The sequence below is a fragment of the Ammospiza caudacuta genome, chromosome 11, assembly GCF_027887145.1.
Source record: "Ammospiza caudacuta isolate bAmmCau1 chromosome 11, bAmmCau1.pri, whole genome shotgun sequence".
Taxonomy (NCBI): Eukaryota; Metazoa; Chordata; class Aves; order Passeriformes; family Passerellidae; genus Ammospiza; species Ammospiza caudacuta.
The window spans coordinates 18,872,253-18,886,497 of record NC_080603.1 but is presented as its reverse complement, the minus strand read 5'-3'; the positions used below and the strand labels follow the sequence as shown (position 1 = coordinate 18,886,497).

At 47.5% G+C, this 14,245-nt stretch overlaps 1 protein-coding gene across 1 annotated transcript in view; it reads right to left on the bottom strand.

Moving 5' to 3' along the window:
* Positions 1-14,245, bottom strand: part of DIS3L2 (DIS3 like 3'-5' exoribonuclease 2) — a 180,457-nt gene that overhangs the window by 25,383 nt on the left and 140,829 nt on the right. The window contains exon 15 of the mRNA XM_058812219.1: positions 11,578-11,657. Coding sequence (XP_058668202.1) covers positions 11,578-11,657 — 80 coding nt within the window. The remainder of the gene's footprint in view (positions 1-11,577; positions 11,658-14,245) is intronic.

Here is a 14,245-nt window from a genome sequence, read left to right as displayed (position 1 = left end):
CTCTCTGCATCCTCACACTCAGAGCTTTTTACTCTACAAACCTCACAGACTGCTCTAGGACTGAAAGGGAATTACATTAGAGCAAGCACACGCCCAGCTGTTCATTTAGTATGTGCTGACAGTCTCGTTTTGACTCCACTTTCTACGTTTAAGGTGTTAATGGGAACCTTGATGCATTTCAGAGGGAACCTGCACAGATAGAAGACAGATGCATGAGGCTAAAACCTGGCTCCCAGATTTCATATCAAATGCTGGATTTGTTTATATCCATATGATGCAATCTCCATAAAAGCAATCAACTACCACCAAAAGGAGATGTTTCAATATCTGCATAGCCTTCACGCACAAGGCATTAGGGTTGCTTTTATGATGCAGAATAATATAATGGATTTCTTCCACAAGTTCCCAAATGCTGTTATTAAGTGTTGCTTCTCTAATAAAATATGCTGCAACATACAGCAGTACATGATGTGGCATTTACACTAGCCTTTTCTCCATATAGGACTTGCTGGCTTTTAACAAATCTGTCTCTTCTATACACTACAGAAGCACAAGATGAGTAATTATGTTCTCTGCTTAATAATGTTTTTGCACTGGCCAATTTAACAGCTAATCTCCACAAACCTATGAGATAGTCCCCCAGCAGCTAAATTTGCATGTTGTAATCAAGTCTTGCTATTAAATCATACTTTGCAACAATAGCTGAGCTGCCAATGACAAGCAGCAGCTCTTGGCTCTTGCACTGGCACCATGCAGGCAAAAGCCCTGGATAAACATGCACAAAGTCTCACTGCTCTGCCAGCTAGGAGAGCATCCCTTTGCACTTTTGGGAGCTTGGAAATGGCTACACCCATGACAGATCTCAGGACAAGCATCCTTTGTCTCGCTCAGCTCTCTGGTCAGTCAGCTTGCAAGCTGTTTTCTCCAGGCCTGCCTGCTGCTCTCTGCACTGATGCAAAGCCAAACTGGTTTGGCTGTGGTGTGCTCTGTCATACTTCTCTGACTGCTTTTTATGGTGTCCTTAAAAACTGAGCATACTGTGTGCAACAGAGAGTTCCCTTGTGGTAAAGGTCCTGTCTTGGCTGCGTGGGCAGAGCAGCTTGTGCAGCCAAGCTGTGATCAGAGCACTGCACCCTTCAGGGTTAGCCATGATCCTTGAAAATGCCCTGCCCGATTTTCCTATTTCTTTGCTGTCCTTGTTGATCACAGTGCAGCAAGAGGATCAGAATCAGTTCAGTTAAATGTCCCTGTTAGTGTCATCACAGTTTGGATGAATAGCTGGTGTGACACACACATTAAACAGATGTTTGATCTCCCTCCACTGGCTTTGACCAGGGACTGATCCCCTGCTCTGTACTTCCCATTTGCCCTCACAAAACCTCATCCCCAAAGAGACCCACATAAACTCCAGCTGAGCTCAGCACCATATTCTTGCTCCTGTACATTCACTGAAGCAATGTGTCCCTTCTCCTCTGCTTTCCCACAACCTCAGTTTTCTCTCAGTGACTGTAAATATCTGAGTGACCTGAGTGCGTCTGTCAAAGAACAGCACCAAGAGGCAATTCCTCTGAATTCCTGCAGCAAACATCACTGCTCTGGTCCAGGCTATTACTGGTACCAAAAACTCTTGCTCTGAACCATATTCTGACTCTCTGCAAAATGCTGCAAATGTGCAATAAATAGCATAGTCCTTTTGAATCCTGCCTTTTGCAGTACCTTTACCAGAGGCAGAATTTCAACACATCAACGTGGATCAGCCCCAGCCTGGCCACATCGATGATGTTTTTCTGTCCTAATGATTCTTCCTAGGCATTAGCACAACATTTATTTCTACCTTGCCCTGTTCTTCCCATTTATCCACAAATCTGACAAGGTCTCCTTCCTTTTAAAACACAGGGAAAGGAGAATTTCTCACTGGAATAGGCTCACTCTGTGAAAGCAGAAAGATCAATCTAGATTCAATCTGTCTCACTAATTGTTGGAGGCTGGAACTGACCTGGGGCTGGCCTGGCTGTGAGTGAGCATGTGAGCAGAGACAGCCTGCTCCCAGCTTCTCCTGCTTTATGCTGCAAACAAGTCACACCAGACTTCTTTGTGCATGGTGGACCCTGTCTGCTCCTGTTACCTGGACCCTTGTGCCCAGCCACATGTCACCAGGCAGTGCCTGTCTGCCAGCAAGACTGCAAATGAGCACTGAGCTTAAATAAAGCATGAACCACTCCTTAAGGATGACTTATCCTCACCTCACTTTAGATCCTATTTTACTACAAAGTCCTTCCCAGGAGTACTTCCAGAGGGGCTAAGCCAGTGTGGTCTTCCTTGAAAGTCAGGACAATTGCACGTGTAGCTGATCACTAAATTGATTATGTTGAGATGAGCAGAGTTTGCATCAACTCTTTTACTACATCAGACTGTTTAACCTGGACTGTCTCAGCAAAATGAGATTATGCCAGAGATGCAACATGTACAAGAGCTGTGCTAAGGGCTGGTTTTCACCACAGGGATGGTTGATGAGCAGTCGAGATGTCGGTCTCTGTTCAGCTCAGTGGAGACAGAAAGAAATATCTGTGAGCAGCCCAGAGGCAGGCAAGAGCTGTGCTGTACAAGGCAGGAGTGAGCAGTGATCTGATCAGCCAGAGATGTACAGGAACAGTTCATCACTGCTGTGCTCAAGTGTCAAAGTTACTGGAGGAGCTGAAGGGCAAAGAGCAAGGAAAGTAGGAGGGGAAGAGGGGGATCCTGCACTGCTCAGCTCACCAGGCCAGTGCCCAGAGTAGTGTGGCCATGCAGAAGCAGGAAAGCCAGACAAGACCTGAGCCAGGCTAAAACCCAGGCTGGGCTCTGCACCGTCTGTACCAGCCAAACACCATGTGCAGGTAATTGTGCCCACGTCAGCAGAGCTTTGCAAAAACTGAGAGTTGAGTGGCAATGATAAAAGTTCACTTTTTTTCTATTCCCTTCTTTTTGATGATGGCAACGTGCTTTATAAATGCTAATAAAAAAGCCCCCAAGGATTCTTGAAGGATTCTTGCTCCTTTTTGCTCTACAGAGGGTGGTGGAGCAGAAAACAGAAAACGTGACTTGCCAGAGACCATGCAAGGAACAGCCTCTGAGTTGGGAGCTGATCATGGAGCTCCCACCCCACGTGAGCTGGTGAGGGGTCCAGTGGGATCAACAGAGAACTGGACATTCCCAGAGGCAGAAAAAGCTTGCAGCACATCTTGGCCAGTAATGAGGCTGCTCATTTAAGAGTGCTGCATTTCAGATGAGACAGGTGAAGGACACAAAATTTAAGATGTTCAAAGCTGTTCTGAGGTATTTCAAACCAACTTCCATTAAAATTAATGGAAACATTAATGCAAAGTACACTCAAATCCTCAAGCAGGTTCTTTTCAAGCAAGATCTTTCCATTAACTTGAAAGGAAGTTGCGCCCAAATCCTCTTACATTGCTGGGAACATCTGAGACAGGCAAAGTCAGGTTACAAATCCATTAGGCTCCAGACTGAGTAATAAATGGCCAGTTGAAAGAGGTGAAAGTGCTAAGCTGTGAGAGGAACCCCACTCAGGGTGACCTTGAGTGAGGGGCTGAGCACACAAAACATGCATGTGACTTGGAGTTCCTTTTTTCAATGGAGAAGAAGTAGGGAGGTGTGGAGAGAGTGGAATCCATTGCCAGACTGATGTAGCTGCTCTGAACCGTGGGAAAAAAAAATTGAAAAAGCAGCAGGACCAAGAACAACGCTCAGCAGTAGCTGGAAAAATAGAACTGGAACCTTAGCTGCTCAAGAGAGGGTAAGAAGAGATAGTTCCACTCTCACCCTCTAATTTGTGAGGACATAATTTCAATAAGGTCCATGGAATGCCCAACTCAGCAGAGTATATGGAGAGAGGAGTAGTGTCAGTGCAAAATTGGTCTTTTACACTAACACAGAGCAATGTGTCAGGGATTTAAGACTGGAAGGATTATTTCACCAGCTGATGCTGTGTGCCTGGACGCCTTTAGGTAGCTACTACTCTATTAAAAAAGACTTGCAGGGTCTAAAACACATTCCAGAAGCATTTGTCCTTGAAAGAGAATTCACTGTTCCTCTCTTGGCCCAATTTCCCAGTTAATCTCTCTTGCCTTTCAAATGTGTGCTTTATTTCTAATCTGAACCCTTCAGCTTTCAGCCAGTAGCTCTTTAAGAGAGAGCAATCCCAGCTGGCTGACAATCCACTGGGTTACTCCAGCTCACACTGCCCATGCCCTGGGGAACCGAGGCACTCGGTGCTGCACAGACCACAGAGGTCCTGCCTGTGGCAAACCAAAACCCTGGCTCCCTCTGGGCAGACAGCACAGATCCAACAGCAGGATGCTGAGTAGGGATGGCAGGTTTATCCCCAAGCAGAGCATCCCTCAACACAGCCAGCTCCAAGTACTCCCTTCATCACCTTTGTTCTTACCCCACTGTCTGTCCTTGCAAGGAACTCTCCATCCTTTGTACCAAAGCACCTCCTGACAAAGCAAAAGAAGGCAGCACATCCTCTCACCCTCTGATCCAGCTTGTAACATCCCAGGGTGGCCACCAAACATGCTACTGGCAGAGAAGTCACTCTGCACTCTGCCTATACATTCAGTGACACAGAGACCAGGCCAAAACAAGGACACCATTTCCCTAATCATCAAGAAAAAGACATAGAAATCCTACTGGGAGAGGGATAGCTAGGGGGTCTGGTGGTTTTTCTAGCCAGATCCCAGCTCAGGAGAGTGCCTTCCTTGACACAAAATCAATTCTGCAACTAGGGTTCATGATGAAATTGAGAAGTGCCTCTTGTGGAGGGATGATTATTCATTCTTTCTCACATCACATCTGTCCTCTCCCATGTTCATAAGGGCTAATCACAGACTCATCCAATTCAGGGCTGCTAAGAAACCCATATGCACAGGCTGGCAATTCAAGCCCAGATATAGCTCACTGCCTTGAGCATTAGTCAGACACGTACAGGCCAGGGAAATGGTGCCGAAATGCTGCTGAGGGCTGTAAAAAACATATTGTTAAACAAATGGATGTGTAAACAGAGCTCTGGGATGACACATGGAGACAGCACCTCTGACTCAATTACAACTGCAGCTGATGGTCTCACCTACCTGACTGCCACCAAATACCCAGACACCTAACACCGACACAAGGAGGTTTTACAGCTCCTTCCCAAGCAAACACTGAAACAGGTAAAATAACAAACTCCTTTGATTCAGTCTAGGGAGAGAAGAGAGGTCCCACACTCACTGGGATGTGAGAGCCCAGTCCTTCCTGCCTCTTGTGGGTGGGAGCACACACTGACTGCTCTGGAACCCTGATGAGGATTTAAAGAGGGCTACTGGTCACTGTGGGATACTGTGTAAGTCCCCAAAGAAAGCTTCAAACATTTGTTTGTAAGGGATAAGTTTATGTTCAAATCCCATCTGCCTGCTCAAGAAGAAGGCAGGTTTCCTTGATCACCTTTTCCATTTGCATCCTCCTCATTGCACTGACACTCCAAGGATTTGGCAGTTACTATTTCTACAGCTCTGATGGACTGGAAAACTATTATTAAGCAGCAGGGTGGCAGGAGCAGACAGGTCTGTGTCAAGAAAAGCAGCTATGTAGTACCTGGGCAGAGCCTTTTGCAATAGTCATTTTACCCCAGCTAGGAATGGCCACAGGGCCCCTCTGGAAGGAAAGAACAACTCTCTGCTCCTCAAAGTCTCAAGTGACAAAGGCTGCTTTGCAGCTTATGTCCCAACAGCCTGTGGAGGTGCAAGACAGAAAACCCAGCTCATGCCTTAGGCAGGAAGGATTCCATATCTTTCAGTTTTAAAGGTCAACCTCCAGACTTATTCTCCTGGACAATTTACCCTTCACTGAACCAATGCCAAAACCAGGAGGACTGGTTTATCTCCATGTACAGTGACAGAATAATTCACCAGCCTTGCTGGCAAACTCCAATGCTCACCCTCTGGCAGGTGAAGGGAGTACTTGTGTAAAGTTTAGTGTCAACAGAGAAATGGAAAACAATACATGGTATAAAAAAAAAATTCCAATGTGCTATCCTATCCTTTATTTTCCTGGCAATTGCAATGATTTTGTTTTGTTCTGAGATCTAAACAAAGCATTTCACAAGTTTCAGGTGAATAACTGCTGCAAGAAAGCATCTGTCCAAACCTGTGACATCAAGGGACATGCAGACATGCACATGGATTCTCCCCATGAAATTCCAGTCCACCTCACAAGACAAACAGGAGAAGATGCCACTTTCAGAGACTTCTCTAGCCCTGCAAGTTGGAGTGGGGCAGAGCATGATCACTAATTGGGAAATCAGATGCCACCAGGGGAGATCCTTTACACCAACAGAAGCAGTGCTCATTCACTGGGATGTGTACCATGAAACAACCATGTAATAAGGTAGGTCAGACACCCAGGGACTGTGTGAGCTGTGCAGCAGCTCCTTGTGCAAACAACTCACTCTGCAAGCCCCAGTTTCTCAAAAGGAACAAAAACACGGTAAGCCTGCCAGCTCATTGCAGAACAACCAGGTCCATGCTAAAGTCCAACACATGAGCTGTACACCTGGGAAGTATCCCTGAAAACAAATCAGCAGGCTGTGTCAGCTGCTGTACATGTTTTCTTCCTAGCACTGCCAGTCAATATCTCTTCTAGCAAAAAAGAATAAACTCCAAACAATTCTGCTTTGCTTTTTCAGTAAAAACAAACCCTCCCAAACCTCGACCCAAACTCTGTTTACACCAAAACTGCTTCAGTCCTGAATAGGAGCAATAAATGGAGTGAGCTAAAGTGTTAGTGACAAATAACCCATTCAAACGATTCCAGCATAATTATAGGTTGGCTCTCTTGATGTCACATTGGGTACATCACTGCAGATATTACATTCACCTTGTGAAAAGATTGCACAGAGCAGCTCAGTTGGTAACCCAAACAGCATTGTGTATCATGAGTCTGTCAGCATCAGGAGTGCATGCACCCTGGCATTTGAAGTCCTGGTGTTTCAAGTGATAATCCAATGTACCAGACATCACTGATCTCTATATAAAAGGGGGCACCACTTTTCCTTTCAACTGGAGCTGTTTTTCACTTCTCATTCTGAAGAGTTGTGTGGTGCTGCCCGCAAGTGGCTACACTGCACAGCAGCTCAATCTGCAGCACTCTGGGTCCCCAGAGAGAAGAAGTGATCAATACTCCAGTGCTGCTTTTGTATGAGGTCTCTAAGTGCTTCCATGCAAGATGCTGCTCCTCTGGGTTTTGAAATTACTCTGAAGAGAATGTGAAAGCCCCCACTGCAAATTTATAATCCTGACACAAACTGCAGCTGCGGTACAGAATGAAAATGAAATTCATTGGTGAGATGCAAGCTGGTCTATTGGCAAAGGTGGAATCTGGGATGTGGGGAAGGGACCTCAAAAACAGACCCAAACCTCGACCCTGAGGGAGCAGGAAAATCATATTAGAGAAGTACCAGCTGGGGACAAGGAAGTGTCATACTTGACAGGGATTTACACCTCTCTGGTGGATCTGGGATGGCAGAGACCCCGAGCACTGCATCATCTGAGAAAGGTGGCAGTAATCAGTGCTGGGAGGGAAGACAAAGGCATTTGAAGGATCAGACCTGCTGTGGGTAGATGGGCAGAGTCTAGAAGGTCTCCAGAGAAGCATCTGGATAGTGATGGTGAGTGCAGAGAACAGATTGCATTTTCTATTTCTTGGATACAGCCAAAAGACACTGAACTTCTTGCAATTAATTTCTTCCAGGGGGATCTTGAATTGGCTTTGGCTCTTCCTGCACACAGGCTGGAAGAAATCTTTCATGCTGAGCTGTAACATTTAGGACTTCATCCTTCCTGCTGCCTGCAGCCCACAGGAGCAGGACCAGGCACGCCAGGCAGGCTGGCTTCAGAGTGGGCAGCTGGAGCTTCCTCAGCACAGCCCATAATACATTCCTGGAGCAGGGCCTTGGTGAGGGCAGTAAGACAGGATTCATGAGCCATGGTGGGTGTGAATGAACTTGATGGTCTTTTACTGCCTGGCTGGGTTTTGCAATTGGATCCTGTGCAGGATCAGAGAAATCCAGCCTGTGTCAAGTGGCAGTGAAAGAAAGCCAGTCCCACTGTCAACACCTGATATGCGCCATGTCAACACCTGACAGGATGCCTGGCAGGGCTGTCCCCTCCTTGATGTCACTGCTCCAGGGCCATCTGAGGGTTGACAGTATGCTCCTGTTCCAAGTGTCACCCAGAACCTGTCACTGTCTGTCTCTGTGTCACAGCACAGTGCTCCCCTCACAGGACCTGGGGCTCTGGCCACCACACTGACTGATCTCCATTAGGGAGAATTTAAGCAACATGACTTAAAAATGTGAAAGCACATTGCTTGCTTCCGTCAGGTCAGGCCACTTCCTCTGGGGCCAGGAAGGACTGACAAGCTGGAAAGGACTGGATGCCCAGGGGATGAAAACACCTAGGTCTGAGCAGGAGGAAGGGGAGAAGTGATGTCCCCTGGTCTCACCCCTGCGACTGCAGGAGCAGTAACAGCTCTGTTCCTCCATACAGCTTAAGGCTGCCACTGGGACTATCAAGTGCCACTGGATACCTATCTATTATACCAGGGGTTGGAAGGGCAGGGCAAGCAGCTGGGGGCTCAGCACCTCTTTTGCTCTCAATCCAAGGCTTCCAAGACTTCCAAGGTTCCACTGAGTCCAGTCCACCCAAAGTGCTTGGCATCCAAGGTGGCACTGTGCCCATGAATGTTCCTGCAGACAGGCAGGCAACACACAGCTGACTGGAGGAGGAACATATCCTTGGAAGGGTTTTATCATTTTAAAGGGAACAAATTCCAATTGATTGCCCTTGTAAGAGCCTGCATGGTACTTGCACTTCTAGCCTAATCAATAGAAATTTTAATTGCTCTGGTAATTACACTTTCAGCAATGCTGCAGTCCTTTGTTCTCCAAGTGGGAGACCAATATCCGCTGTTCTCCGGTGGCCCCATCTGGCTGCAGCCTGGAACAGCATTTGCCACTTGCAGGGGAGGGGACATTCCATCAGTGACCAGGGTGACACCAAGCCTTGACACACACAGCCTGGCTGGTGCAGATCTCTGGGGCACAGGGTGCACTCCCCAGGTCAGAATGGGTTTCTGCCAGAATCACCTCAGAGTCACCTCAGCTTTCTCCTGTTAAAGCTGCTGCTCAAGAGCTTCACACATCTGCATGCCTGCCATAAGTTTTTCCCTGGAGCAGGTCCCAGGTCTGATGCTTTGCTGAGGGCACTGGGCTCTAGGGTGCACATTTCCATGCATAAGCTTGCAGTGTGTCACCAGTATTTCTTCTCTGGGCTGTAAATGGTTCCAAAATAGAATGTAGACACCAAGGTTATGTTGCTTTAGCTTCTGACTACATCTTCAGCAGGCAGAGGAACTGTTCCCCCCTAAGTCCTGATGGGTACTTTTAAAGCCTGACTTTACAAGTTACCCTGGAAAATTACTATAATGAAGAACCATTGTGACAAGTGCCATGTTACTGTATGGACATCAGATTAACCCTATGGCAGGCCCAGTGCTTGAGAAGAACAGTCTCTGCTTTGCTGACCAGGAGCCACGTCTGGTGCTTCCCAACACTATTCAAATTTAAAGTTCTTGTGCTTGGTTCCAGAACCAAGCACATGTTCAGCTCAAGGGTGTTTTACCGGCAAGAACACGTCAGCTGTAGCACAGACCTTCATGCTTCAGCTCCCCAGCCCAGGACTGCCAGAAGCACTGGGCTGCACAAAGGGTTTGGGGGGGCTAAGTGTGTGTGCCAACCTAGCAAGGCTCTCCCTGGGAAATGGGATCCTGCTCCCCACAGCTTGATCAAGCAAGCTATGAAATACAGACTACTGCATGAAGGTGTAATTGCAGTGTGGATCTGTCAGGCACACACAAAGTCTGGATTTACTTGCAATTGCACTCATCCTGCCTACAATGTATTTTTTCAAGCCATGATGCTGGCTGGCATGGCCCAGGGTGGCTCAGCTCCCATGCCTGCCAGAATCGCAGGACACAGCCATACATCTCTCAATCAACAGCTGTTAATGTGACACAGCTACTTTGGGCCTCTCACAGCTAACAGCAAGGTTTCCAAGAAGAATTGCTACTGGCCTTAGCACTTAAACAAAACAGTTCTACTCATGTCCCTGGAGTTTGCTCAAACAATAGCAGAAAACACCCACTGGAGCCTGAGGAGAGGAGGGTCCGTGGCAGAAAAACCACAGCTGCTGATTTTTGATATATACACCACACAATTAGAAACACTGGTCTATAAACATCCTCAACAAAGCCTAGCACGTCTGGGGGGGGTTTCTTTTCCTCACTGTCCATTGTGTGCCACTGCCTTTAAAACCCGCAAAAACAGAGGCTCCTCCCTTGGTGATTTTATGCTTTGGTGCTGAACTGCACGTTGCCCTGTGAGCTTGGTGGTGCTGGAGGCACCAACTCTGCCCACACAAGGCTCTGGGCCTGGGATACTTGGGATGGGACCATGTACCATGGGTGCTAATCACCCACCCACAGGCAGGAAGGAGTCTGCCACAAATGACCTCCCTTCCTGTTTAAATATTAAGATTTCTCAGCTAAGACCCCGCTCTGTGCATTTGCAGATGTCCCTCTTCCTTGCTGGGACTGCTCTTGTTGGCCTTTCTGAGAAGATCTAATTACAGGCTGTTCTGTTCATTGACAATTTCATATACTCTCGTTTTTTAGGTTAACTTGAATAACTGGCAAGAAGCAGAACTCCATGGGTGGAGTAACAGGCCATGGATTTATGACATGCTGGTATTCAGGGCGAACACAGAAATATCCTGAACTCTGCTGCTGCTGTCAATTTGATAATGAGAATGTGATTTGAAATAAAAACATCTTGGGTGCCAATTCACTACAGCAGCTAGTAAAAATAGGCAGAATACCTAGAAATAGAGGACTCTGTGCTCTAAACACATCCAAAGCTTGAATATCATATAGTATCTTACAAAAACAGAGCACGTGGCTGCACTGGGGCTATGGTACCTCCCAGGTCATTCAGTGAACCCCTGCATGAGCCCCAGCAGAGAGAACAGGATGCTCTGTGAGTCCAGCTAAGCGCAGGTGAGGGCTCTGCTTTCAAGTGCTCTCAGCCTTTGGGTGCTTTCCCCCAGGCCATGCTCCCAGAGCCACCCCAACAGTGTAGAGTGTGAGTCACAAACACCCTTGTACAAAGCCTGGGTGAGCTCTGTCAGAGCTCGAGGTACCCAAGAGCAGACCTTTTAGACAAATAAAAGCAGCTTTTAAAAGCTAGAGAAAAAAAAAAAAAAAAAACAACAAAAAAACAAGGGGCTGCAGGGCCTCGTGCATTTTAAAGAATCTGGCCTTTACAGGAGTGTTCCCAGTTTCAGGTCAAGCCTGGGGTCTTCTTTAATCTACTTTTAAGTGGTACAAGCAGTTGAAGCAGTTGTGATCCTTTTTCCAGGAGGCAGGGCAGTCTCCTTTCACTGCACCTTCCCGTGTTTGCTGTGTGTAATCTTCCACAGGACTTACCTGTTGCTGTCCCGGTACTGATAGATATAACAGCCCTGAGGCATCCCACTCTCCTGGTCCAAGGCAAACGAGAGCTTCATCTGCACACAGGAGAAGGGGTGTGGGACAATGAAAAGAGAGAGAGAAAAAAAAAGGCAACATTTTAGGCTCTTGATAATTACAGCAACTTCAGGCAAGGCTTGTGGGAGAAAGCTTAACTCACCAAGGCTGACACGCAAACACCGTGGCCTGGAACATACTGTGGGGTTCCAAACCTCAGGGAAAAGTCACATGCATTGCAGAAACCTCTTGCTTTTTCCACCCTTTGTTACTATAAAGTGTTCGTGGTTCCTCTGAAATGCACGGGTTGTAACAGCTGAGCCCTCCAAACCCACCCACACACAGCACCCTCAGCAGCGCGGCTGCGGTTCCCCTCAGACACTGCGCAAACGACTTTCTCCAGCGGCAGCTGCAGTTCCCACGAGCCTTTCTCTGAAAACCTTCCCGGCTCCATCTCGTTCCTCCAGTGCATTAGAACAGAGGAGAAACCACAGAGGGAAAGGTGACAGATTTTTCCTTCTGTGCAGAGTTATTAAAGAGCTGTTAGAAGGGTTTGCAGTTTGGATCCGCCTCCGGCAGCAGGCTATAATGGGACCTGGAAGCTGCTTTGGTTGCAGCTCCAAGAAGGCATTCAGCAAGGGTTTTTGGATTTCAAACACAGCTTGTTTTATTAAGGGGGAAAAATTAATCCTCTTTCAACAAGCAACAGAATGGTTCTGTGGGGAGACTTTTTTGCTGAAAATGTCTTCAGTGATTTTGTACACTGAGCTGCCTAGAAAACAGCATGGAACTGAGTTCTGCAACAGCCCTGTACATCCAAGCAGGTCCTCATTACCCTGGGGAAGGCTGCTGGCCCCCAGGTCAATGTCCCACCACTCTCACAGCCATGACCCCTGGGCTCAGCTAAAGAGCTGCAGATCTTGACCAGGAGCCAGCAGGGAGAGTAAGAGGGGCAGCATCCTTTAGAGAAGGTAGCTGCCAGTCTTCATGCATGTTTTTGGGGTCACAGAGATTACTATCAGCAGGGCTGTTGCCAGTGCTGGATTGTGCAGGACTCCTGAAATGGTCTGGGAAGATCACCACATGGGCTAGAAGTCAAAGGAGATTTGTTATGATGAGCCTGACCTTTTTAAGCAAAGAAAGGAGGAGAGCAGTGTTGAGCCACTGCATTTGATCCCAGACTCCTCTCCTCTGCGCTCCAAGAAAATTGCTAACTCAAATTAATGGCTTATTCAGGAATGAACACAGAATTAAAACATCTTTCTCCTCTAGGCTGTAAAGAAACCCTGTGTGCTGAATCACTAGATGATGCACTGATTTTCCCTTCCCTAAAGAGTAGCAAAGTCACACACTGTGCTCTCACTGACCCAAATAAAACTGCATGCCAAGAAATCATTGAAAAATTCACCACCTTGAATACTGAGTTAAGAACCAAGTACTAGGCTGAGGCCAAATTCAGCTGAGCTGCCTTGACATCCACAGCCCTACCAGTGTAAGGCACTCTGAAACAAGCTCGTGAACACCACAGAACATGAGTGCCCATGGTACACACATCACATTTATAGCACTGTCAAGACAGCGAGCTCTTAACACTCTCCACAGCTCCCCCTCTTCCGAGCCCTGATCTTGCACCAAGCAAGGTCACTCAGAGCCACTCTGGAGAGCAATGTTCATGGCAGGACAGCAGGGCTGGCTGGGGATGCTGCTTCTGGCCAAGACCCATGAAGCCTGGCTGTAGATACAGCCTCTCCAGATGCTAGGATGGCTCATGGCAGCTACCACATGGGAGCAGGAGGTCAGCAAGAAACAAAGGAACCTCCCCAAGACAGACAAGCAATCATCTTGCTGGCCATATGTGCTCCATAAGCAGAGTCCCTGGTGCGGGGAACCGAAGGAGAAACTGGGAACTGCTTAAAGCCATTTTTTCTGGGCCAGGTTTTTCCAAAGCTTTCATGCTAGGATATTAGGAAGCATCTCTGAGTCCAAAGGGACAGCAATTATTGCAGACACAGATCCACCAGATCCTTTTCTCTGTGGAAAAGGCGCTGCACCAGAGAATCAGTGGAGACGAAGCACAAAAGGAGTGCAAAATTTGGCAAAATTGTGGCTTTGGCAACTTCCAACAATAATTTGATCAGGACAAACTCAGGAGTGCCTGAACCTCTTGCAGCTCTCAGCTAAGTGGGCTGTGGGGTTACACGGACTGAGCATCTCAGAGCTCACCTGGGCTCTGGGTGCCCAGCACAGCTCAAGGGTGGAACCACCTCTGTGCAAGGACACAAATCCAGGGGGAGGGAAGAAAGGAAGGAAGGAAAAAGGCTGGGAAGGAAAACAGCCTTGTTTTGACAGGCTGCTAGGGAAAGCCTTGGGGCAACCAGGTATGGGAAGGTGACCTTTCCACTATCTGGGGGGGATGAGATCCCATGGAACCTGCCTACCCCAAAAGGAAAGATCACAGTTCCCAAAGATAACGGGTTTTCAACTTTCTGTTATTTCAATCCTTCTTTGTCTGCTCATGATATTCCAGACAAAAAAAACACACCCTGCTTGGCAGGCTCAGCCATCTCTGCATCATCTACCAGTGCCAGCAAGGCCTGGATAGTGGGGACTACACATGGCTTGACCATCT